The 26251-nt window shown below is 42.4% G+C and overlaps 1 protein-coding gene across 7 annotated transcripts in view; it reads right to left on the bottom strand.

Annotated features, from left to right (window-relative positions):
- The window catches only part of DOCK3 (dedicator of cytokinesis 3), a 422568-nt gene that overhangs the window by 75630 nt on the left and 320687 nt on the right, over positions 1-26251 (bottom strand). For all 7 annotated transcript variants that reach the window (XM_060109452.1, XM_060109453.1, XM_060109454.1 and 4 more), the window contains 8 exons: positions 19908-20033; positions 9274-9398; positions 7572-7734; positions 6946-7052; positions 6206-6377; positions 5739-5836; positions 3124-3207; positions 2005-2105 (listed from right to left, as the gene is read on the bottom strand). In XM_060109452.1, coding sequence (XP_059965435.1) covers positions 2005-2105; positions 3124-3207; positions 5739-5836; positions 6206-6377; positions 6946-7052; positions 7572-7734; positions 9274-9398; positions 19908-20033 — 976 coding nt within the window. The remainder of the gene's footprint in view (positions 1-2004; positions 2106-3123; positions 3208-5738; positions 5837-6205; positions 6378-6945; positions 7053-7571; positions 7735-9273; positions 9399-19907; positions 20034-26251) is intronic.

The raw sequence follows: 26251 nt of genomic DNA, 5'->3' as shown, positions 1-26251 counted from the left end.
TCATGTATACGGTCAAATAATTCTCATCATTAAATGGAAAAGGATATTCTTTTTCTACAAATTGTATTGGGAAAACTAAATATCCACACACAAAAGAATAAAATTGGACTCTTATGTTGCACAATAAACAAAAATTAATTCAAAATTAATCAAATACCTAAATGTAAGAGCTAAAACTATAAAACTCTTAGACAAAAACATAGGAGAAAAGTTTCACGACATTGGATTAAGCAATCATTTCTTGGATAAGACATCAAAACATAGGCAATGAAAGAAAAATTAGATAAATTAAACTATATCAAAATTGAAGACTTCTGTGCATCAAAAGACACAATCAACAGATTAAAAAGGCAATGGGAGAAAATATTTGCAAATTATATCCCTGAAAATGGGTTAATATCCAGAATTACAGCTTAGCAACAAACAACCAAACAACCTGATTCAAAAATAGGCAAAGGACTTATAGATTTTTCTCCAAAGAAGATATATAAATGGTCAATAAGCACATGAAGAGATGCTCAACATCACTAATCATTAGGGAAATGCAAATCAAAACCACAAGATACCATCTCATACCCATTAGAAAGGCTACTATTAAAAAAAATACGGGGCTTCCCTGGTGGCGCAGTGGTTGAGAGTCCGCCTGCCGATGCAGGGGACACGGGTTCGTGCCCCGGTCCGGGAAGATCCCACATGCCGCGGAGCGGCTGGGCCCGTGAGCCATGGCCGCTGAGCCTGCGCGTCCGGAGCCTGTGCTCCGCAATGGGGAGAGGCCACAGCAGTGAGAGGCCCGCGTACCGCAAAAAAAAAAAAAAAAAAAAAAAAAAAAACCCGAAAAAACCAGAAAGTAACAAGTATTGGCGAGAATGTGGAGATATTGGAACACTTGTGCATTACTGGTGGGAATGTAAAATGGTACAGCTGCTGTGGAAAATAGTATGGTGGTTCCTCAAAAAATTAAAAATAGGATTATCATATGATCTACCCATTCCATTTCTGGGTATATACCCAAAAGACTGGAAAGCAGGGTCTCTAAGAGATATTTGTATGCCCATGTTCATAGTAGCATTATTCACAATAGCTGAAAGGTGGATAAATATAGCCAAGTATTCATCAACAGATGAATGGATAAACAAAATGTGGTATATACATACAGTGGAACATTATTTAGAATAAAAGGAAGGAAATTCTGACACATATTATGACATGGATGAACACTGAGGACATTATGGTAAGTGAAATAAGCCAGTCACAGGGAGACAAATATTGTATGATTCAATTTATATGAGGTCCTAGATTAGCAAATCCATAGACAGAAAGTATAATGGTGATTACACGAGGGCTGGGTGGTGGTGGGGGGAATGGGAAGTTATTGGTTAATGGGTACAGAGCTTCAGTTTTGCAAGATGAAAACAGTTCTGGAGATGAATGGTGGTGATGGTTGTACAAAAATGTAGATATACTTAATGCCACTGAGCTGTACACTTAAAAATGGTTAAGGGACTTCCCTGGTGGCCCAGTGGTTAAGAATCTGCCTGCCAATGCAGGGGACACGGGTTCAATCCCTGGTCTGGGAAGATCCCACATGCCGCAGAGCAACTAAGCCCGAGTGCCACAATTACTGAGTCTGCGTGCCTAGAGCCTGTGCTTCGCAACAAGAGAAGCCACCGCAATGAGAAGCCGCACACCGCCACGGAGAGTAGCCCCCGCTCGCCACAACTACAGAAAGCCCACGTGCAGCAATGAAGACCCAATGCAACCAAAAATAAATAAATAAAATTGATTCTTTAAAAAAAAAAAGAGAGAGGTTACCCTTATAAACAAAAAAATTGATTAAGATGACACGTTTTATGCTATGTGTATTTTACCAGGGTTAAAAAATAAGTAAATGAAGTCTAAAAAAAAAGGTCTGCTGAACGAATGTTGGTGCCCTTTTAATGAATGTTCAAAGCCCGTCTTTCTAGTCAAACACAAGTCCTAATGATGGTGCCAAATGCAACTTACTTGTATGCCAGGGCTCCAGCAAAGTGCTTCTGGATGTATGTGTCCATTACAGGTCGGAAGTGGAAATATTTGATGTCTCGGAGCAGGTTGATGATGAATACCTGGTAGAGATGGAGGGTAGCAGAATTCATTGGAGGCCTCAAACCTATCCCCAGCAGGAAACAACTCTTGATTCTTCAAGGAATGGCAAACTGCTAGTGTTTTCTCCAGTGTTCCCAGTGAATGTAGGATTTCCATTCTATGTCTGTATTTCTGTCATGTTTGTTCTCTTCCTAACATCCCCAGCCTCCCATTCCAAACTTGGGACTCATTTGTCAATGCCAGTGTTACTTTGAGCTTCTCTCTTCACGAATGCTAGGTGGTTCAATATGGACCTAGGGAATGCAAAACAATACCTGTGTAGGTGGCATAAACACTAAGTTGTCTCAACAAACTTGGAAAAGAGAGAGAGAAAAATATTGTCCTCTAAGCCAAACCAGCCTATGAAAGGCTGTACCCTTTGGAAATGGGGTTGGCTGGCCAGGGAAACAAGGAAGAAGAAAAGCCAGAGAAGCAAACTTTGCAAGTACCATTCTAACTCTTGCCTCTGCTCCTCATCTATCAGGCAGACTCAGAGTATCTGGTTCTCCTTGAACATACAGCCCTCCTGTAGGACTGGATATATTCAACAAAATGCGCTGAACATCCAAATCACTGTCCTTTCACACCAAGCAACCTTCTGAGACTCTGGTTCCCAAACAACTGCATAGAGGGAGAGAGTGTGATGCTCCACCAGCACAAGTGAGTCTCTGCTTTTCCTGGTGGTTGTATCCTACTTTTGTAAGTGGAAAAACAGGCTGTCTTGTTTCCTATATTAGTCTCTGGGCCTTTTGTTGGTGTAGGTCACTATTTCAGGGGCTAGGAAACCCTACAACTACAAAGTTGAAGTCCAGACTTGATCTTGTAGGGCTCTGCCTGGTAGGGTGATTGTTGGTCTTCCTTGGGTGACACTCCTCAGTTCCTTTTCTATTGGAAACATCTACATCTTGTACTGACTCACTCTAATAAATTGCTTTCCTTAGATTTAAAAAAAATATGTGATGGGAATAATTAATAAAAATGAGTAAGGGTGAGACTTACCAAAGACTGAAACACCAACAGGCCATATTTCTCTGTATTATCATCCAAAATCACAAACAGCGTATCTAAGATGTCCTGTAGAAACTGCAACAGCATAAAAATCAGAGGGCTCAGGTCTTCAGACCTTGGACACATGTTCAAACTTCCATACACCAGTGAATTTATTTCCCAGTAAACAAAGTCAAAGATCTCCTAAGATCTCAAGCCACCACTTAAAAATAACCTAGTACCCCACCTCCACCTAGCCAAGAAATAACTAGGTGGACTTGGGGGTGTTTGCTTACAGCCCAAAGGGCCCTAAGAGAGACCTACAGAGGCTCTTCCTATTGGGTAAGTGCTAAATGTATAAGGAAAGAGCAATTACCTAAAAAACGTAGGACATCCATGGAGAACAGTAATTTTGAAATGAAGACAATCTAAGTGATTCCTTTTTTAAAAAAAATAAATTTATTTATTTATTTATTGGCTGCATTGGGTCTTCGTTGCTGTGTGCGGGCTTTCTCTAGTTGCAGTGAGTGGGGGCTACTCTTTGTTGCGGTGCGCGGGCTTCTCATTGCAGTGGCTTCTCTTGTTGTGGAGCACAGGCTCTAGGCGTGTGGGCTTCAGTAGTTGTGGCTCACGGGCTCTAGAGCTCAGGCTCAGTAGTTGTGGCTCACAGGCTTAGTTGCTCTGCGGCATGTGGGATCTTCCCGGACCAGGGCTCGAACCTGTGTCCCCTGCATTGGCAGTTGGATTCTTAATCACTGCACCACCAGGGAAGTCCCAATCTAAGTGATTCTGATGCCAAATCCATTTTGAGAAAAAGGGCTTACTTTCCTGGGTCCCCCAAAGTTTGATAGTCCCTTGTTCTCCTCTGTGGCCTAACTCTGTAGAGGACATTTGGATGAGGCTGTGGCAAGCTAGGCCTTAACTATAGAAACTATTCTTTGGTCTAGAGATTAGTATCCCAGGATAAGGGAGAATGCAGCTAATGAGGGCTGTCAAAGAGGGTAAAATATCTGGAGTCACCATTTTTTTTTGAGCACGTGCCTTTTTCTAAGATGCAAAAACCAAGAGAGAGAATAATAAACACTCACGGATGCTCCCAGTCTTTAAAAATCAAATCTAATATTCTGTTGGTCAAAATGCAATTTAATGATATAATGTTTACAACTTATTTCAAAACAATATAAGGTAGAAGGCATGGATGAGGAGTTTATGGGCAGGACTGACCATGGGCTGATGACAGTCAGGGGTAACTGATAGGATAGGTATATGTACGGTTATTTATTCTATTCTGTCAACTTTTTTTGGTATGTTTGAAATCTTACCAAAAAAGTAAAAATTAATTAAAATGCTAGCATAATCTCTTTAATTCTCTCTGGCTGGCTTGAGACAAATACTGATGCTAAAACCAGAAATCCTGGTAGGATGTTCTTTTGTCAGGAATGTAACAACTCAGCCTTAAAAGGATCACAGACTTTTCTTAATACCTGGTCTGTTTTACTGGTTAAATTTTTCATATGTTTAGAAGGAAAAAAATGCCCTGAGTATAAGGGCATTTATCTTAAGTTTCAAAAACTAGTATTAGCTTGTTTGTATAAAGAGTTCTTTTAAAAATTTATGATACTCTGATCAATTGATTAACACAAAATTCATACAAGACTTCATAAAAGTACAAAGCCATACACAGACTTTAAAATTATTCCTCATTTGGAGACACCATGTTGTGTATTATTGAGTCAATGGAGCTGTAAAATGAAAGTACAGACAGTGCAATGCTAATAGATTTGACACTTGCAATGATAGAGCCAAGAATGCTCACTGATAGACAAGTTGCCTTCTTGACATTTAATCTCTATCCTACACTTCATTGCCCTTGCTGATCACCAAAAGCACTTCCATTTTCCTCAGTTGAGTTCAGTCCATTGTGCAGAATCCACCTACTGGGCTTTCACCATCAGGAAGTGCCTAGGAGTTTTCTTGAGCTAAAGACAGGTGGGCAAATACCTGGCTTCTACACACTGCGGAGAAGCCCTATGGAAAACAACTGGTGTCTGGTAGTGTTGCTGTCAGCCTGCTCAGGCCATTAGATAGGAAATGTCACTAAAGTACTTGAAAAAGCAATTGAGGAAGGCAGTAAGGAAGGGTCCCCTATTACGCACTCTAGTGAGAGACTGGGCAAAATCAACAGTTACAGTTAATGGAGAGTATTCAGAGTTCCTGTAGATAATCAAGAGAGTAGAGCCAAGAAGACATCAGGCTGGATTTGTGGTAAAAGTTTACAAAGTAAGGGAAGAGAGAGGAAGGGAGAGGAGACCTAAAGGCATGTGGGCAGCAGCACACACTGGGGTTGTTTCTGAGAGGGTGTTTTTATCACTGCCCTTTAATTACCAGTTTGCTTTCTAGGAAGAAAAACAAGACAGAAAACAGGGCTTAAAACTTAAAGGTAGTTTCTAAAAGGTAATAAACCTGATGTGATACCTACATTAAAAAAAGAAGTTAAAAAAGAAAAATAGCTTTATTTCTACCTCGAAAAATGGTCTTAGAGGCTTACTGGCAGAAATCAAGGGGAAGTGAGGCCTTCTGCCCAGATTCTTGCTCAGGTAGCATGTGTGAATTGTGTGAAGCCATACCTTAACAATTTCCTCCCCACTGACATGCCTCAGCCGCCCTAGGATGTCCATGATCCGGTCTGGAAAGGCCTTCCATTTCAGCAGAGCAAGGAGGTCCACTAGGAAGCAAGCCCAAAAGATGGTGAACCCTGGCTACGTCATGGACAAGCAAAGCCCAGACTCTCCCTGCCAAGGACAGGTGAGACCTAGAAGGACAGAAATAGCTACGAGCAGTATAACAGCCTCTGGAGTGCTGAGATAAAGGCTAAAGACACATCTGTAAAGTCTGAATGTCACTCAGGAGCTGCTAAAACCATGGAAAATCTCATAGGCTGCTATTGCCGAATGAGTCCTTCAATTTCATATGAAAAGAATTCCCTCACTGTGGCATGAAAAAGCAATAATTTGTCTCTTTTAACATATATCAGCAACATGGACCAGTAAGTGAGAACAGTGGAGGGCACCACGCTGCAGGCACCATCACCTACCATTCTGGGTGAGTTTGGTGGAGGAGAGCTGTGTGGAAATGAAGAAAGACTCTTTGGTGCTGCGTTGGAAGATGAGGCTGGAGGGGATGTTAGGGCAGCCGTTATAGTCCTCTTTGCAGCAGGGCAGGCCCAGGTACAGAGCATGGTTGTTAAACGTGCTATTCTCATCACACTATAGGCAAAAGTAGAGAATACAGAATGTTTCTTGAACCATGCCACCCAGAAAAAATCAGGTCCCAGGGAATTTCTGAGTTGATGTTTACTCTCATCTTCCTGAGGCTGGACCTTGGACCTCAGGTCCTCTTAGAAGAGTGCTTTCTAAGCACTTTAAAAGTGTTTTTCATTTCTTTCCCCAGAACGGCTCACATGCCTTTTAAAGAGAACATGGCGGGGCTCGTGGCCTCTACCTGGTATGCAGGCAACCTTGAGTGCCAGCTGACAGAACCCCAATCTCAAACAGCAGGTCTCCGAATGAACAAGCCAAGGCTGTAACAGCACAGAGGGGTTGGTAATAGATTTCCATGACTAGTGGAGTGTGAGGTGGAAAACAAAGGCCCTGCTGGCATTACTTATGAGAGGAAGCTCACCTCATTTAGAAGACAAAAGACTGCCCACAGCTGTCCTGCTGTCTCAACCAGCGCATTACCCTGGATCCTCTGGCCCGCTCAGTGAAAACCACCTAACTGAGAACCATGTGTGAGCGTGGTCTCAGCAGGGTGAGAGACAGCCAGGCTCTGTACCTTGTACACATAGAGCTCGTGGATATCATCTGAGAGGGTGGTGCCGTCGTCCCGCATCAGGGGTGAGAATGCAAAGCCAAAGAGTTTCTTTTCCCCTTTGTCCTTTGCTGCAATCAGAGCCAAGCATTAGTTGTTTTGCCACACACTTTGCTTTTTAACAGCAATTCCCTTTTGGCTTATCACCGATGTTCTTTACTTCTTTGTCCCTTACTTTGTTCATTAATTAGGTAGCAACCTGATGGCAAGAATGATGAGAAATGTACTAGACTGAGCTTCCATTCATATCCCAAGGTACATAGGCAACCTAGACTCAAATAGAAACTAAACTGCTAGTCTTGATAAACCAGGGGCTCTTTAAGAAGGAGTTTAATACATACAAAGGAAACCCCCAAAGAGGAATGACACTGGCAATTATCCAGCATCCAGGTCAGACACTACAACAGGCCAATACCAGATCCCATGTTTCTGAATCACTGTCCAAAGGACAGCCTCTGATGATATCCCATCTCTGAGTACACAACTCCTAATTTTCTTCCCCCAATAGTAAGAACTCTCTTACTTCTGTTACAGAGAGGAAAGAGTTATATTCATATCCTCAAAGGAATGTGGAGAGAAGTCTCACTCACTGGAACAGTGTCTGAACTCGAAGCGCAGGTGGGAGCCCCGGAACCGGTCAATGGGGATGGGCAATTTGATAATTTCTCCCCAGCGAGGACTATTACTGTGGTAGAGGACAAAGGAGTGGTAGGAACTCCTATTCGGCTCTCCTGAACCCAAGCTGATGCAATCCTGGAAGAGAGAAGCAAAGAAAGGTGCCATCTTCCTGGAGGGATCCCTTGGATTTCCATGTCACTAGGACATTTAATTTTCTCCTTTGTGCAGGTCTCATTTTCCCATCAGGCCAAATCTATAAGATGACTTAAATTCAGTACTTTTGGAAACAACTGTCTAGACGGTATAAGAAATGAGCAGTCACAATGCTCCTTGTTTTCCTTGGGGCAGAGGTAACCACACTCATTGCTTAATAAACTTGAGGGAAGCTGAGTGGGATCTGAATGGGATCTGAATCACTAAGGTAGGCTCTTCATCCTCATTAAGAAAGGAAACAATGAATTCACAGGAGAAGTCAACCGTGTATGGCACTTTCCAGATCAGAAAAATAATTAAATAATAATAAAATTAAATTTAAAAAATTAAATAATTAATTAAATAATAATAAAGTGGAGCTTGTTTTCTAATCTTTGGCCTAATGTTGCACTGGCATTTTAGGTTGCCCATGGCTGACTGTCCTTGGATATAAACAAGGTAAACCAGATTTAACTTGACCCCAGTTCCCAAATACTGCTGTGAAAATCCAGTCCCAGGCCCGCCAGGAAGCTGTGGACAATACAATCAGGAGCAGCTCCTTGTCCACACAGGGTGGCGTCAACAGCTGACAGCTCTGCTGACCTCAGCATTATTCATACAAACAATGAACATGCCTTAGTCCTTGAGGTGGGTTTTTAAAATGACACACAAATCACTGTTTCCACCACCATTTCAACATTACCTCCATTTCTTTCTAGGTTTGGGAGATGATTTTGACTAACTTTACCTTTTTCCTTCTGTAAAATATGGACAATCACTCCTGGTCTGCCTGCCTCATAAGGCTGTTGTGAACACACAGAAGCAAGGTTTGTAAAAGAGTGATTTGCCTTCTGCCAAGTGACATGCAAATAATGCCTTTTTATTTGCCAGGGACTTGACCATGACTGACTGAGGGAAAAACTGACATAATGACAGTAGAAAAACAGCACTCCAGGTCTTCTCTTTTAATGAAGAGTGACAGAGGATCCTTGTACTGCACTGGCTGGAAATCATCTTTTAGGGCCTGAGTCTGATGTTCCTTGCCACATAACTTGGTTAACAGCAAGTGGGTACCTAAGTTCCACCTCTTACTAAAGGGAAAATATAACTTTCCGTATTAGCTCAAGGAACAAAAAGCATGGGACCTAATAACAGTTACCAAAACTAGGCAGCTCGATGCTGGACAGGTGGCTGAAAAAGTAACATGTAGGACAGAACTAGAGGGAATAGGTCTAAATTAGAACAGGAAGGATTCAGGTCAGACACTAGGAAGAATTTCTAAAAAGGCTGTATGACACTGCAAGTCATTGTCAGAGCATACTGTAGAATTTCCTTGAAGAAAGGCTAAGGCAGAGAAGAATGCATATGGGGTGATTTGAGTTCAGCTCCTCCTGAAGAGGATGGGTCTCTGGACAAAGTCCACAAAAGCACTAAAATTATTACAGGATTGGCCTCCATTCCAAACTGACTGGCAAACTTTACCTTCAAGATTTCTCCATCTGCGTAAAGCACATACATGGTCACTTCAATATTCTTCTGTACACTCTTTCCCCCTCTCTCGAAGTCCCCCTTCTCCAGGGTTAGGTACAGGTCATTGCGGATATCACCTGTGGGGAAAGAAATGTCATGTCTTCATGACCGCAGAAGCCACTCTGCCCCATGTGCATGGAGGACAAGGCTAGCATCTGGATCCTCCAGGGTTCAGGTGGGTGCTCAGGGCATTCCAAGCTTGGTTAATAACAATGGACATTCTACCAATATCAGTGCAGCAGTACTCAGGTTGGTTAGTCGTGTGCTCTCTAAGTCTGAATCTTAAAGGTGTTCACCACAGCTTGTCTAGGGTGGGAAAAGGCAGATTGCAGGTGTCTGCTCAGTCTCTCTCCCCTCCAGGAGAATAGCTGTAATCTAAGTCCCCCAGAGAGGAAAGATTTTAGAATTAACAGGAATAACACTTATTTTAATCATGTCTATGTCTTAACTACTAATCCCTCCTCCTTTCCCTCAAAAAAAAAAACCAACAAAAAAAATCATTTCTCTTTTTTTTTCTTGGTTTTCTTTTTGCAACCCTCAATCCTTCTGAGTCTGACTAGAGGATAAAGTAGTTCTTCCTTCTGGAGGCTCACCTCCAAATCCCATTCCCTGCTGGAGTGTCAGTCAGAGGTCACTGGACTGTCAGTTTTTCTTCTTTTTGTAGCAAGTGCTCTGGGAGCAGGTGACTCTCCAAAAGCACAGGTGCCAAAGGACTGGGGCAACAGTCTGTTGTACTCTTGTTTCTTCTGCGTGCTCTGACTCTAGCCCATGCAGCCCATACCTACTGCTTGAGACTAGGCAGCAGTAGCTCAAACTGAAAGTCTGAAATGACCTAAGTCTCAAATGCCTTTTTTAAGGGGGGATGGAATTGTCTGTTCATGCATAAAAGGAGCTTATTTAGGCTGCTCTAAGCTTCTAAACCCATAAAATGACGAATTTTACTTAACACAAACTAAAGAAGGGCTTTTGACTTTCCAAAAAAAAATAGTAAAGGCCGTGGGAAAAAAAATCTTCAAAGGACGAAAATGACAAAGGAAACCAGGTAAGGCCAAAGTGAAGACATGTTAGCAGCCTGAAGAAATCAACTAAAAATTAATGGAATTAATTAACTTGCAAAGCAAGCTAATTCAGAAGCCAGAAATTCTTTCTCCTTCAGTTTTTAGAAAAACTGGCACATCTAAATCTGTTCATTACTTGGAATCACAATGACATAAGTCTTTGTTTTTGGTTAGCAACTGAGCTTTCTGGTTTGGTCAGATACACAATGACTGACGGCTCCTTTTCTGCACTGCCCACCTCTCTAACTGTGGAAGTGTCCGAGTGTCTCTTACACGTGAAACAGTGATAGACCAGGACTGGCATATATCTTGGGCTTTGAGGGTCTTCATTACCAGACCTTCTATTCTTCAGGTCGCCTTCCTACTGTAGGAGTGCAATCATGGTTATTTGGTCACATAATACTCTCAAAACACTTTGACCCAAGTGGGGAAGAGCAGTCCCTGAGAAACAATTATTCTCTGAAAGCGCAGAGAACTTTCTCTAATGTGTGAAAGCTATTTCCCCAAACAAATAACCCTGAGGCTACCATGAAGGGAAGAGGAAAATGTGTTCTTGAAAATCACACACAAATGCAACTGCTGGGTAGGTGGGACAGACTTCAGGGTGTCCATCCTTGCAGTCCATATATACTTTCCTGTTGGGTTGAGCAGAACCTCTCCTTTGAATTTTGATGAGTTTGACACTTTAATCTTCCTCTTTCGGACATCCCTGCTTGGGCCCTCCTAGCAGGTCATGAAAACAGCACTCGGGTGTGTAGGTAGGGTGGGGAAGACTAGCAGAAGGAGAAGGAAAACTCATATTCATTAGTTTGCTACCGCCAGGACAGAGGCTGAATAAAATCAGCCCTGAAAGTAAAATTCAAAATGAACTGGGAACTTTACTATGGGTTAATGCCATTATAATGGGATAAATCAGAGTTGGTTACACCTTAAATTTTTAACAACTGGAACAGACACCTCAGAGCTTTCTCCTGATAAAAGCCTTTTAGTTACACATTAGCTTTTCTATGGAATTTAAGTAATTATTCAATTTCTAGGACAATTTGGCATAAAGTGAATAGTCTAGAGAATTTTAATATCTAAAGAATAGGTGCCTTGTTTAAAATTACTGTGGTATAAATCAGCACTTTCTGGCAGTTATTCTCAAGATAATTCACGTGACTTTTAAAACAAATGTTGGCTACCAGCAATAGTAGTCTAGCTTGTACAAACATATAAATGTCTGTGGCTCTGTACAAAAGTTAACCATGTTATAATAAGTATGTCCCTAAATGGAACATTTCAAACTTTTCCTAGCAATATATGATATAAAATACTAATACTAAATTGGGTATTGTCTTGGAGATTGACAATGACAGAATTTGGTCTGTTTTGGTTTTACAGAGTGAGCTCATAGCTTCTGGGCAGCTCCTCCAGGGTATTTTAAACCAAAATGCCTATTTCAAATGGAAGGACTGAGCTAGATATTCCTACAGTTTTCATTCTTTTAAAATTTTCTATTTAAACAGAATGCTTTGGTGATCGTCTAGCTAAGAAAATTTATAAATACAAGCAACTGTACCTTCTGGGTTACACACTGAAGCAGCTTGATTTCATCAGATCTTTGCTCTTTATTTAGAGAACAGACCTGCCTAGACCAAGGTTGTTCTCAGTCTGAATAGGTATCAGGCTGCCTTACGGGTTGCAATTTTGCAAATTATGGCCTCAGTTTTGAAAGCAGCATTTTAATAGTTAATGGTGCTGGGGCCTTCTTGTCAAAAGCTCTCTGGAGGATCATTTAAATTGAGCTCTCCACTAATTCTCAAGGAACTAGAAGAAACAAATGTGAAAAGCTCCAGAATGTAATGACCCAGGCCTGCCTTACAGAGAGCTTCCCAGGGTCCCTGCTCTTCAGCTATCCTTATTGTATGTTACATGTTCACAAAGCCTTCAAGTGGAATCGTGCCTCTGGGTTAAGGTACTGTCTCCAGGAGGCTCATGTAAACTTTAGCACCAATGGCCAAGAAATATTACCAAGAGAGGGATGAGGACAGGCACCTTATCATAAGAATGGGAAAGAGAAGTCCTGAACAGTGGTTTCTGTGGTTAGTCTGAAGACCACTCCCTGCTGACTGTATTTGAATCACCTAGGGAGCTTGTTAAAATTAGATTTCTAATATTCACCCTTTGAGATTCTAGTGGGTCTTGGGTGGGCTTGTGTACTTGTATTTTTTAAAAAATCGTCAGGTAATTCTGATGCTCTCCAGGGTTTAACATCAGGGGACTATAAAGTGGGGGTCTGCTGTGAAGAATACTAGTGAAGTCTGGCTGAGGGTGGGGGGCTGGGCACCTCTTAGGCAGCATGGAGGAATGCTGGGATGGGTATGGAAGGGGGAGGCTTTTCCACGGGGAGTGGGAGTGCGTATTGTTGAGGGCAGCCCTGACTCCATTTGTTAGGTGTCCTCTGCTTCCTAAGGTTGGCAGAGCCTCTAACAGCATCAGCAATGCCTTACATGTCTGAATGCTTAGTGCTCAGTTGACATGCAACAGAGTTTCTTGAATGGGAAGATGAATGAATGAGGTTGTTCTTGTAAGAGGGCTTCAGAATAAATAATCTTTGTCCCTTTCACAGTTTCACACAGCAGCCAGTGACAGCTGTTGGTATAGCTGCATGTCAGAGAACTAGGGACTTAAGAGTAGGCAGAGGTTGGCAAACTTTTTCTCTAAGAGGTCAGATATTAAGTATCTTAGGCTTTGTAGGTCACATAGGTCTCTGTCACATGTTGTTTTCACAACCCTTTTAAAATGTAAAAAACCATTCTTAGCTGGTAGGTAGTACAAAAACAGGCTGCTGGATTTGGCCTATGGGCTATAGTTTGCTGATACCTGAAGTAGAGTGTTCAAGTGTCAAGAGCACCATCACTACACTGCAACTACACATCAAAAATCCAGATTCCTAGAAGTCTACAATAAACAGCTGCTGGGAAGGAGCAAGGTAATGAACTTGAGGCCATCTTATTGCGTCAGGGATTGGCGTGAAACATTCTGGGGTCCTTAGAGAGTGATAGGTCTTAGAAGGAAACAGTGCTTTTCAGTTACCAGTAATCTCAGAGGGCTGGGGAGCACTATGACAGAGATGCATCCAGCAGAGAGAAAAGTGCATGCTTCAGTGGCCAGGTCTGATCATCCAAAGACCTGAATCCTAGCATGACTTTGGAGAAACAGCTCACAACGTGTTTGCAGGTCTCTTCTGAAAGCAGTCTCTGTAGAGGTTTCAGAATCTTCAAGGTCCAGCTCAGGCACCAGAGCATCTGTTAGCAAGATAATCTCTTGCCAGACACTCCAGCCTTACTTGAAGTTTTGGGGCCACATAGGTCCAGCCGGTGTAGAATTCTATACCAGGAGAAATGGTCCAGGACAGCCTACACAGGTTTGGGCACTAAGTCTTTGATTAATAAATAAATAAATAAATAAACTTGGCTACATTGGGTCTTCACTGCTGTGCGTGGGCTTTCTCTAGTTGTGGTGAGTGGGGACTACTCTTCGTTGCGGTGTGCAGGCTTCTCATTGTGGTGGCTTCTCTTGTTGTGGAGCACGGGCTTCAGTAGTTGCAGCTCTCAGGCTTCAGTAGTTGTGGTTCGCAGGCTCTAGAGTGCAGGCTCAGTAGCTGTGGCGCACGGGCTCAGCTGCTCCGTGGCATGTGGGACCTTCCCAGACCAGGGCTTGAACCCATGTCCCCTGCACTGGCAGGTGGATTCTTAACCACTGTGCCACCAGGGAAGTCCCTGGGCACTAAGACTTGCTTGGATTCTTTATTATATTCATGTTCCTTCTGTATAAATTACTCACACCACATGTGTGGAGGCTCTAGGTTCAAGGATAACAGTATTAAATACATTATTTAGGCCTTGTCTAATTCTAGATAGGATTAGGAAGAGCTTCTGTGGATAGTGCTTTCTTTTCCTTAAGACCATGTAAAACTAGAACTAACTTTCTCCCAGCAGACACAGCAGCCTGTTTGGGATGGTGCCAATTCTGTCTCTTGGCAGAATAGGAGTCTCCTGACAGCATTCATGGAGATGTGGAGATGTTAACTACCATTTAATATGGACACTTTCAGACACATGACCAATGCTTTATGTTGTAGTAATTCTTATTCTGAGGAAGAAACTAAAAAAAGACTCTCGGGAGGATTTCTTTAGTATCCAGGAAAGACAGGTTCCTTATTTTTCTAACCATGTCTTCAGTGTCAACACTTCTGGTTTCTTTTGCTACAAAGTCAGTGATGTTCTTTGCTCTAACAGGATGACAGGAATGGGCATAGTGTGACATCACTGTATATGATTATTTCTTTCTTGCATCAGGGATGTGATGATCTTTCAACCTGTTGTGGGACCAGATGTGATTATTCCTAAACCCTCCCTTAGAGATACTGCCAAAGCTTCATTTGACACTCAGACTGACCACAGTCCTATGAATCTACTTGTGGTAAATACTTTCATCACTCTGCTGAGAAGAGCTTTTCTTTCAAAAGTCGTGTCTCTTTCAAAAGTCATGAGATGTGTCCAGCAGAGTTGAAAAGAGCAGCTTTCTGCCTTTCTGATTTTTTGTAGCTTGGGATAAGCACTACTCATTTTCTTTTCAGTGGGAGTAGCTGATCCATCTCATAAAAATCCTTTCCTGTATCTATTCACCTAGGGCTATTTAAGGTTTTCTAAACATTCCAACATGTCCTTAGTTTTCTCTGATCTTAATGAACACCCTAAGTAATACACAGTCTCTAGGCTAGGCTGGTAGCTTCTCTAATGTCTTGTCAGTTATCCCAAAAGGTGAGGCTGATGAAGGATTAATAATGTAAATGACACCCCACCCCACTACTGCAACATAACATTCCATGAAACAAATGAAGATGGAAACAAAGCAGGCAAAAGCAGACAGGACACACAAAAGCAGGAACTTACACCCAACTATCTTCATCTCTGCACCAGAAAGAAAGGGGCAAGAATGAAGGGACAGCACAGAGAGAAACAAGAACAATTAAGACAAACAGGAAAAGAGAGAAAAAAAAACAAACAAACATCACTTGCAGGTTGGTGATGAAGCATGCACTTTTTATCAGGGGTCAAAGCAAAGGACAGAGTGTATTTTTGAGCACAACGGCAAGAGTCAGGGGGCCCCCTAGAGGGCTGCCATGCCAGCATAGCTGCCTTCTAAAGGGCAAGGTCAGGGCAACCCAGAGAGGAGCTTGTGTCAGGTCTGACTCAGGGAAGGGCAAAGCATCCCTAAAGCAGAGTACTCTCTAGGGCATAGTTCTCAAAGGGGGTCCAAAACCAGCAGCATCACCGTCCCTTGAGAGCCTGTGAGGGATACAAATTCTCAGGTCCCATCCCAATCTTACTGTCTCAGAAACTCTTGGGTTAGGCTTAGCAATCTGTGTTTTTCCAAGCCCTGCAGGTGATTCTGATACATACTAAAGTTAGAGAACTACTGTTTTAGGAAAAACTTGGCCATCAGCTAGAACATACTAAATCAAAGGGCAGATTTCTTCTGACAAGAGAGAAGCTCATTTAACTAACATGAAACTTGGCCCATTAACGCCCACAGTAAAGGATAACCTTAAAAATTCAAGGTTTATAAAACAAGTTAAAAAATTTATTTCCCATAGGGGCATGACAGAGCTCTGTATTCCTACTGACTCCAGGGAACAGACTGTCCAGGAAGCTAACAGTTAGAGAACTACACAGAAGCTGGTGGCACATCTCTGCTGGCTTAGATGTGGTCTGGAGAAGGGTACAGACCATTCTTGAGCAAGTGGTTTTAAATCATTCCTTTCAGTTTACAGTCTTTTGGCAGACAGTTTTCTTTAAAAGTTTTATTTTGGCTAATTCTGACAAGTGAGTCACAGAAAACAATGTTAACTTCAACATTCACCTCATTCACCTGAAACACCTGCCCTGCTCCAATATTTCCTCTCCAGTTTCTTGAAAAAAAATCTAAGGAGCAAAAGTGTGCAATAGAGTTATTAGCTTTCATACGCAACTAAAATGAGTTTGGAGGGAAGGAGGAAATACCCATAGAAATATGGTGACAAACCAACAAAAGTCTGTTAAGTGCTCAGTTTCAAAGTAAGGTTTAAATTCCTGCATCTGTTTATTCTTCTATAATCTTGGATGACATTTCCTGGGTTGATGTGCCTTCTCTGTGACCTCCCAGGACACCAGCAATGGCAGACTTGCCTCCTGCTCACCACCATGGGTCATGAGCACAGCTGGATGGCTGTGTAGTCAGGGCCTCAGCTGTGGCAAAGAGTAGGACATCTCCTGTTCACACCAGTCACATGGTGTATATGTACATACTCATGGAAAGCAATAGGAGACCATCAGAAAGACCTTTTTTGAAATGGTATGTTAGATACTGGTGTGGTTATAACTTGTCTAAATGCTGAAACTCAGAGCTGTAAGCTCTGTCAATATGCTTTGACAAGGACCTATCTGGGCCATCTGACAAAAAGGACCTCTCCAAATTAGTATCTGGTGGTTTCTGCCAAATGCTGGTAGTTTCACAATAAGAATCACAGTATACGAATAATTCTAATTTTCCCATTTACTCTAATTTCTCAGACTTAAGTGTTGAAATGCTCACAGTTACTAACGTAAGTTATTTCCTTGTTCATTTCTCATATGACCATACATCAAGAAGTTGCAACTTCTTGTAACTCGGTCACACCAGGACCGTGAGGGCTGAGGGATTGCTGCAGCCCAAGTACAATACTTCCACAGGTGACGAGTGGACCAGCTGCAGGTGGAGGGGTGACCTCACTTAGGGACTTCTTGCCACAGACATGGTTTCCCAAGACAGGCTGACCACAATTTAAGACACTGCTGCACACTTTTCCTGCTGTTCCAGCAGGACCTGCAGGGCTAGCCCTATCCCCTTGCCCAAGGATGGAAAACCTACTCTGATGATATCTTGGGGTGCATTAAGGGGGCTGTCAGTTGTCAGTGCACAGTCCTGAGAGTGGCCATCTATGCAAAAAATTATTTCCTCAGGGGGAGGAAAGGTAAAGGAGAGGACAGATGCATAAAGGACTACTTCCTGCCTGTGAATCAATCCTTACTTTCAGCTCCAGCACTCAGTACTTCAAAGGCAGACAACACAGCGAAGAGCACACTCACGGCCCCAGTCTGGACATCCCAGGATTGCCAGCGTCTCTGCCTTATAGGGCAAATCATACAATGATCCCTTAGCTGCCCAAAGGAGGGGAACTCCCCTTAAACTCAGCTTGCCTCACCAATGATACTGATACTGCTTATTTCCATGGTCATGTCTAACATTCTCAGAAATCCTTTATAAACCTGTGTGCCAATGATACAAAGAGATGCAGAGTGCTCCACAAAAAGACCTCTTTCCATAGATGAGGTTTGGATACTGCAACTCCTGAAATTAAAGTTTGCTTAAAAATTTTTGACTGAAGCTTGCTCCTTTCTAGTCTCTGCTCACTTTGTTTTGATTCTGTGACTGTGTGAAGGCTAAGAGGAAGGAAATGTCCAATCTTAGACAAACAAGTTCTTAAAAGAGAGAAAGAACTTTAAGTACATCTTTTAGAATATATGACTCTATATCATGAGCCCGGATACCTAATTAAAATAAGATCACCAGAACAATTTTGGTAACCACTAATTATTTCTTCAGTGACATGTTGCCAAGAAGCCAGGGACTATGCCTGGGCTCTTCTTTTCCTGATTACCAGGGTCATAGAGGGCTGAGGAACATGTCGGGACAGGATGGGAGAAACATCCTGTGGAGGACATCACCTCTACAGTAGTCAGATGGGGGCCTTTCATAAGCATGAAGTCTCCTAAGTATTTAAAGATAAACACAGAATTGATTAGGAATTGATTAAATGGCCTAGGACTCCCATACAAAAGACCCTCCTGTGTGCATGAGCAGGAGACGAAGGCTGTCACAGCAGCTTGCTCTGCATTCACAGTGTCTATGGAGAGAGAACGAAGGCAACAGAAAACAAGTCTGGGCATAACGTGGGAAGTTGGAGGGCAGCTGGAATCCATCACACAGGCCTTCTCTATACTCAGGCCATACTCTCCTCTGGGTATGTGCTGGCAAATATTTCCAACAAGAGGATTTTACAGCACCAGGAAGAACTCAAAATAGGTGATATTTAGAGTGGTCACAATCAGTTTAGTCTAGCCTGGCTCTTTTAAACAAAGGCAAATAAACTTTTAGCAGAACATTAAAACTCAGGGAGGGTGGGAGGGAGACACAAGAGGGAGGAGATATGGGGATATATGTATATGTATAGCTGATTCACTTTGTTATAAAGTAGAAACTAACACACTATATATTTTTTTTTGCGGGGGGTACGTGGGCCTCTCACTGTTGTGGCCTCTCCCGTTGCGGAGCACAGGCTCCGGACGCGCAGGCTCAGCGGCCATGGCTCACGGGCCCAGCTGCTCCGCGGCATGTGGGATCTTCCCGGACTGGGGCACGAACCCATGTCCCCTGCATCGGCAGGCGGACTCTCAACCACTGCGCCACCAGGGAAGCCCCTAACACACTATTGTAAAGCAATTATACTCCAATAAAGATGTTAAAAAAATAAAATAAAATCACATCACTAACAAAAAACAAAACAAAACTCATTGGAAAAGGTAGGACTACTCTTCCCATAATTCATCCAGACAAACAGCAATTTACTTGTTCTGCTTTCCCTCTCCTTGTTCCCATCTTCTCTGGTTATCAGACCACTTGCCATCCATCGGAGCCATGCCTCTACCCTTCCCTCACTGCCTACAGCCCCCTTGGTTCTGATGGCCTGTTTGGATCCACTTCTCTAGCTTGGCCTGCATCCCCCTGACCAGGAAGCATGAACTTGAGATTGACTTGCTGGAACCACACTTGAGAGTCAATGCATTCCCACTTTCTGCCCTGGCTCTCCATCAGGAATTAGATGAAAGGAGTTAGACAATTTCTGAGAAACTGGCCAGATAGTACTATTCACAGTGCCTAACTTATACCATTTGCCTGACCCATTTTTCTGATACATTATGGTATTTTCATTATAATTCATTTTTCTGATACAAATATATCTGCTATTCCTACATGAACTGAACTGGGATTCATTGACACTACAGGCACTATTTTCTATTTTCCTTAAAGAGGATGTTCCTATGAGGGGATTCTCTTCTAGGAAATGTAATTGAAGAGAAGAGTATAAAAAGCCATCCCCATGAGAAGTTCTGTATTGATTCCTACCATCCGGTCTCCATAGGAGACAAAAAAGCTCATCTGCTGGATTGCTGTGCTGCACTGGTGAACATATGTGGGGGCTTCTGGAAAAGAACAAATGCCAACAAGAGTCAAAGGAGCCACTGGCTGCAGACTGCAGTCAGCAACCTGACTTCGGCTGTAGAGGCTTTTAATGGCTGCAGGGCTCCTCCACAGCATAGTTCACCACCTGCTCACAAGGGGAGCACTGGACTCAATCCTCCTAACCCTTCTCCCACCCCAGCCCCAAGAAGTTCTGCTTACCTGGCATGATGACATCAGGAAATCCCAATTTTCTTGTAATTGCCAATCCCCTATTAAATATCATAGGATTTTCTCTCCTAATCTGTTCCATGTCTCCACGAAGAAGCTGCAGAGAAATGATAAGACCTGCAAAAACAAAAGCATTTTTTTACTCAGTATCACACTTCTACCCTAGAAAACACAGAGTCACATTTTTTTCAGGCAAAATTCAGCATTTTTCTTGAGAAAAGTTTTGATGCAGAAAGTATACATTATTCTGAAGAAACATGCTAGAAATCTAAAAGAATCTAAGTCAAGATAATCTCAAAAATCCAGAGAACTATTCTATTAAATACAAACTGAGGTCTGGGAAATTAAGTTGTCTTCCTCTTTGTTCCCCAGCATCCAGCCCAGGGCCTGACTGGGTCTTAGTGAATATTGAATGAGAGGGTTGATTCCCATAAACTGTACGTTTAGGAACCCAGAGAAGTCTATAGAAACAATGGCAGACTAGAAACAAGCGTAACCAAAGAAGACCTTGTGTGAGGGTGTCCCACTAGTTGGAAACGACTAAGTTAAGAGATGCTGTGTTTTATGCCAAAGGGCGGGACGCAATTTTCTGGTTCAACCTTGCAATGGCTTGTACAGAGGGCAGCAGAGCAGACATCACATTCTCCCTGCAGGGAACCAATGCACTGCAAGGAAAAGAAGGAATATTTTGTGGGGCTAACTGAGCCTTGCTTCAGACTGTAAGAGTTTCAGATCCTCCAGATGATCCCAGGGGCTTTATTTAGAACTTGGGAAATGTGCAATGTCCCCTAAAGTGATCTGGCTTTTGCTCATTACTTGTACCTTAGGAGTTTTGCACAAAGAAACAGACTCCTGGAAATCACTCTCCTCCCCTGCCCTCAAGGATCCTCACTGCAGCCACTGGCTAGAAGTCTGTGAAGTCAAGCCTAGATGGAGTTTGGAGTGCCTCTGAGACATGAATGAGATTAGCTGGTAGGAGGATGAGTTTAGGTGCTGATCTATGGGTCAGCAGGAAGCACCCTCGTCAATCTGGAAACTTGGGAGTCGAGCAGAAGATGAATATCTAGAAATGAGGGAAGATGTTATGATGATCAGGACAATCAAAAGAGTGGTGGTTAGAATGGAGACAGTAACAGTAACAAGTGGAGATGTAGAATAAGAACGGCCTGGGAATGGAGAAGGGAGAGGAGATGGAGAAGTGGAGAAAGAGAAGTCAGGAGAGTCACAGATACTGTATCTAGCAGGTCAAAGTATTCTAGGAACTAGGAATATGTACTCTCACTGCTGGGTCAGTGGAGGAAATACAGTTCTACTGCCGCCCAGACAGAACCTCAAGATGATCTCATTGCTTCAGCTAAGAGCATCTCCCTCAAGAAACCGTGGGATTACACATATGAAGTCGCAGGTGTCATTAACACCAGGATCACAGTGCCCTGAAAAGCAGACATATGATATTCCAGTTGGCGTTCTGGTTAGATAATCAGTGTTTGAGATTCGGTCACTCTAAAGTAATTTTTTATAGCCTAATCACTTGATGGACTCAGTTACAATTAGTTTATGACCCTGAAAGGCTGAAGGCCTTTGATTTCTAGAGAAGACAGCAGTTGGGGAGGTACTCACCCTCCCCCACAACCTCAGCTCATTTATCTGCAGTATCTTTACACAGCTATCATTACATCTCATCCTCTGGGGGAACAAAAATCCACTGACTTAGGAGATGGCCTAGCCTGGAGCAGATAGCTAAGAATGAAACAGTTTCCAGAATTTGAGATAGTGGATGGAGGGCAAAGGAAAAAAAAATCAGTGAGTGCACTCTTACCATTCTTCATTGGCAAGGATTTATTCCAATACCCACTGACTGCCTTTCATCTCCTCATTTTTTGAGCTATCAAATTGGCCTATATATGCAAAGTGCAACCTGTGAGGATGTAGACTGAAGGTGCTGGGAGAAACACATCTAGCTTTCAAGCTACTCAAAAAGATCCTGAGTAGCTGCTCTCCTCTTCCAAACATGACAATTAAGAGGGCTTCAGTTTATGCAAGAGAGCAAGTGAAAAGGCACATGAAGAATGAAAGAAACCACCAATGGAGGCTATAAAAATTCCATCACTCAGATTAAGAGATACAAACTACTATGTGTAAAATATATAAGCAATAAGCATATAGTGTGCAGTACAAGGAAATACAGCCATTATTTTGTAATAACTTTAAATGGAGTATCATCTATAAAAATGTTGAATTGCTATGAAAATAGCGATTCATAGTGCACATGAAACTAATATAAATTGTACATCAACAATACTTCAAGTAAGAAATAAGAAAATAGAGGAAAACTCCATCCCCTTTTGTAGGGGCTGGAATCCCAGAACTTCTGGATCACTTTTCTGGTTCTGAAACCCTGAGTGATTGAGGCACATGCCAAATAATGGTAAGGCATGGTCCTTAGGACCAAAGAGCCTCCGTGAATAACTCAGAAAAACGACCACTCACCTACCCAGTACACAACCAGTCCTTTAGCAATTCTTGGTATTCTACCTGCCAATCATCTGGCTCTCAAGCCAAAGAACTTGACAGTAAATACGTCTATACAAGTTCTCTGTTAATTTGATCCCTGACACAAGAAAACTGCCTTTTTAACCTCAGGTTAAACACTGTCCCCATAACAAAGTTACTGGACACAACTAACACCTATTTGGAATACTGGAGGGCCAGCAATCTGGCCCTGGCCCCTCGCCATCCGTATCCCTTGTGGAAGAGCTGGATGAGGATTAATAATGCAAATTAATCTTAGTCCAAGATTTGCAAATAAAGCTGTACTTAATAGCCATTTAAAAATACATAGAAAAGATGTTTAAATAAATAAAATAAAATAAAAATACATAGAGGGCTTCCCTGGTGACACAGTGGTTAAGAATCTGCCTGCCAATGCAGGGGACATGGGTTTGATTCCTGGTATGGTAAGATCCCACATCCCATGGAGCAACTAAGCCCGTGCGCCACAACTACTGAGCCTGTACTCTAGAGCCCATGAACCACAACTAAGGAAGCCCATGTGCCACAACTACTGAAGCCCACACACCTACAGCCCGTGTTCTGCAACAAGAGGAGCCACCACAATGAGAAGTCCATGCACCACAATGAAGAGTAGCCCCCGCTCACTGCAACTAGAGAAAGCCCACGTGCAGCAACGAAGACCCAACGCAGCCAAAAATAAATAAATTTATAAAAATAAATAAATAAATAAAATACATAGAAAACCACGGCATCAACTGTTTAATTTGCTAAAAGTTGGGTTTGTGGCTACATATCTAAGAGGCCAATAACAAAAATGAAGAGCCAAATATATTAAAGCTGCACCTAAGAGACTTACTGCTGGATGACACATTTACTCTCAGCACTCAAAACCAATATAGCAGGACTTCCCTGGCGGTCCAGTGGTTAAGACTCCACCTTCCAATGCAGGGGCTGCAGGTTCAATCCCTGGTTGGGGAGCTAAGATCCCACATGCCTCATGGACAAAACACCAAAACATAAAACAGAAGCAATATTGTAACAAATTCAATAAAGACTTTTAAAATGGTCCACATCGAAAAAAATCTTAAAAAGAAAAAACTAATATAGCAACTCCTTCTGCATTTTTGTATGATTTGACTTGACAGGAAAGCACTAATGACTTCTGAAACAGACTGCCAAGGCAATGAACTGTTCATGATATTTAACAAAGATGGGTGAGAGTTTACAGTAAAGTAAATTAACTTTTTATAAAGAAATATCTTTAATTAAGGAGACTAATAAAGACCCGAAATATTCTTTGAGCAATTATGAAATTCTCTGACACGAAGACCCTGGAGTCCAGCAGTGGAAAACCCATGCTCAGAAGCTTTGACAATAGAGTGGAAAGGCCAGTGGCCTGCAGTATGGAAACCTGGGCTCCCTGGTTAAGCCACTAAATCATTTCACTGAGCTTCAGTTTCTTCATTTATTTAATGAGGGAGTTGAAACACGTGATTTCCAAGATCTCAACCAGCTTCCAAGTTAAGCCTTGCCAAGCAGCAGTCAGACACATACTTCAAAGAAAAGAAGTCTATTTCTCCTCCTGGATTTCCCACAAGTGCATGAAGACCTCCTCTCACTATGGCCATCCTAACTGAGGCTCTCTGAAGTCTATGCTGCCCCAGCACAGAGGATGGGGTGCTTTTCTAACACTGTTTAAGTGGCCAGTGTCTGTGAGTTCTGGACAAAAATCATGGACACTGAAGATGGCATGGTTTCTTGCTCACTCTGGGAGGTGAGACAAAATTCAGCATTTTAACCTGGTGAAGTGATGGTGGAAACTGCTCTTTGGTTGTTTCTTTTTTTTTTTTTTCTTTAAAAAAAACCCTTTTAAAATTAATTAATTTATTTAAAAATTTATTTTATTTATTTATTTTTGGCTGCATTGGGTCTTTGTCGCTGTGCATGAGCTTCCTTTAGTTGTGGCGAGCGGGGGCTACTCTTCGTTGTGGTGTGTGGGTGCTAGGCATGCGAGCCCCAGTAGTTGTGGCACTCAGGATCAGCAGTTGTGGTTTGCAGGCTCTAGAGCGCAGGCTCAGTAGTTGTGGTGCATGGGCTTAGTTGTTCCGCAGCATGTGGGATCTTCCCGGACCAGGAATCGAACCCGTGTCCCCTGCATTGGCAGGCAGGTTCTTAACCACTGTTCACCAGGAAAGCCCCTCTCCATGTTTTAATCACATCATATCCCAAGAACTTATAGCCAAGGGTAGCTTTTATAAATAAAATAAGGAAATAAAGCAAAGAACACTATAAATATTGGTGTGAACAGTTTTCCAAATTGTAGTAACTTCTCTGTATTTTAAAAACAAGATTTGTCTCTTGCTTTAGCCTAGTTTTAGGTGAGGAATATGAACTCCCTTCCCCTTCCAGCACACTGCGTGTAGCTCCTTGGCATCCAGGCACATATAAGGGGAAACAGGAACTTAAAAACAGTGGGAAAGGCCCTGAGGAACCCCATGCTACGGAGTTTTAGAGAAGTCTCAAACTTTGAAGCCTCTGATTTGGAGCTGCTCTGAGGACCCTCCTAGTTCAATATATGTTGACCCTGATAAAGAAAAAAAAAGTTATTTTCAACAACTTTGGGAACTGCCATGCCCTGAAGTGGCTTTACACTGTCATTTAAGGGCAACTTTTTATTTACAACAGGTATATGGAAGTTAAAACAAAGAAGGCTATATAAAAGAGATTATGAAACAATTTAGCGGTATTGGGTTGGCCAAAAAGCTCCTTCGGTTTTTAAGTAAAAATAAAAGATACACTTTTCTTTCCTTAAAAAAAAAATTATTTATTTATTTATTTATTTATTTGGCTGCACTGGGTCTTAGTTGCGGCACACGGGATCTTCGTTGAGGCATGCAGGATTTTTTAGTTGTAGCATGCAGGATCTTTTAGTTGCAGCACGTGGATCCTTAGTCACGGCATGTGGGTGGGGGGTCTTCCAGTTTTGGCATGCGGGAACTTCAGTTGCATCATGCGAACCCCCAGTTGCACCATGCGGGATCCAGTTCCCCGACCAGGGCTCGAACCCTCCTCCTCACCGCCCCCCCAACAATTAAGAGCATGGAGACCTAGCCACTGGAGCACCTGGGAAGTCCCAAACACGCATTTTTCATTTTCACCAAGAACTTTATTGAATATATTCACCGTTTTGTTCCACTACCTTCTGCCATTTTTCATGCAATTTCATAATTCCAACTTCCCAAAATTTTTTATCTTTTTGAGCAAAGAACTGTTCCAGGTGCCTTTTACAGTCTTCCAGGGAATTGAAATTTTTTTCCATTAAGAGAATTTTGTAAAGACTGAAATAAATGGGAATCCGAAGGTGCAATGTCTGGTGAATATGGCAGGTAAATCAGAACTTCCCAGCCAAGCTGTAACAGTTTTTGCCTGGTCACCAAAGAAACATGCGGTCTTGCGTTATCCTGAGATGGAAGATTATGCGTTTTCTGTTGACTAATTCCGGACGCTTTTCATTGAGTGCTGCTTTCAGTTGGTCTAAATGGGAGCAGTACTTGTTGGAATTAATTGTTTGGTTTTCCAGAAGCAGCTCCCTTCCAATCCCACCATGTACACAACATCACCTTCTTTGGATGAAGACTGGCCTTTGGTGTGGCTGGTGGTGGTTCATTTCGCTTGCCCCACGATCTCTTCCATTCCACATTATTGTACAGTATCTACTTTTCATCACCCATCACAATTTGTTTTTTTTTTTTTTTTTTTTTGCAGTACGTGGGCCTCTCACCGTTGTGGCCTCTCCTGTTGCAGAGCACAGGCTCCGGACG

The sequence above is a fragment of the Mesoplodon densirostris genome, chromosome 10 (assembly GCF_025265405.1).
Source record: "Mesoplodon densirostris isolate mMesDen1 chromosome 10, mMesDen1 primary haplotype, whole genome shotgun sequence".
NCBI classification, from domain to species: Eukaryota; Metazoa; Chordata; class Mammalia; order Artiodactyla; family Ziphiidae; genus Mesoplodon; species Mesoplodon densirostris.
Note: the sequence above shows the minus strand (reverse complement) of the source record. Positions and strands in the feature narration are given on the sequence as shown.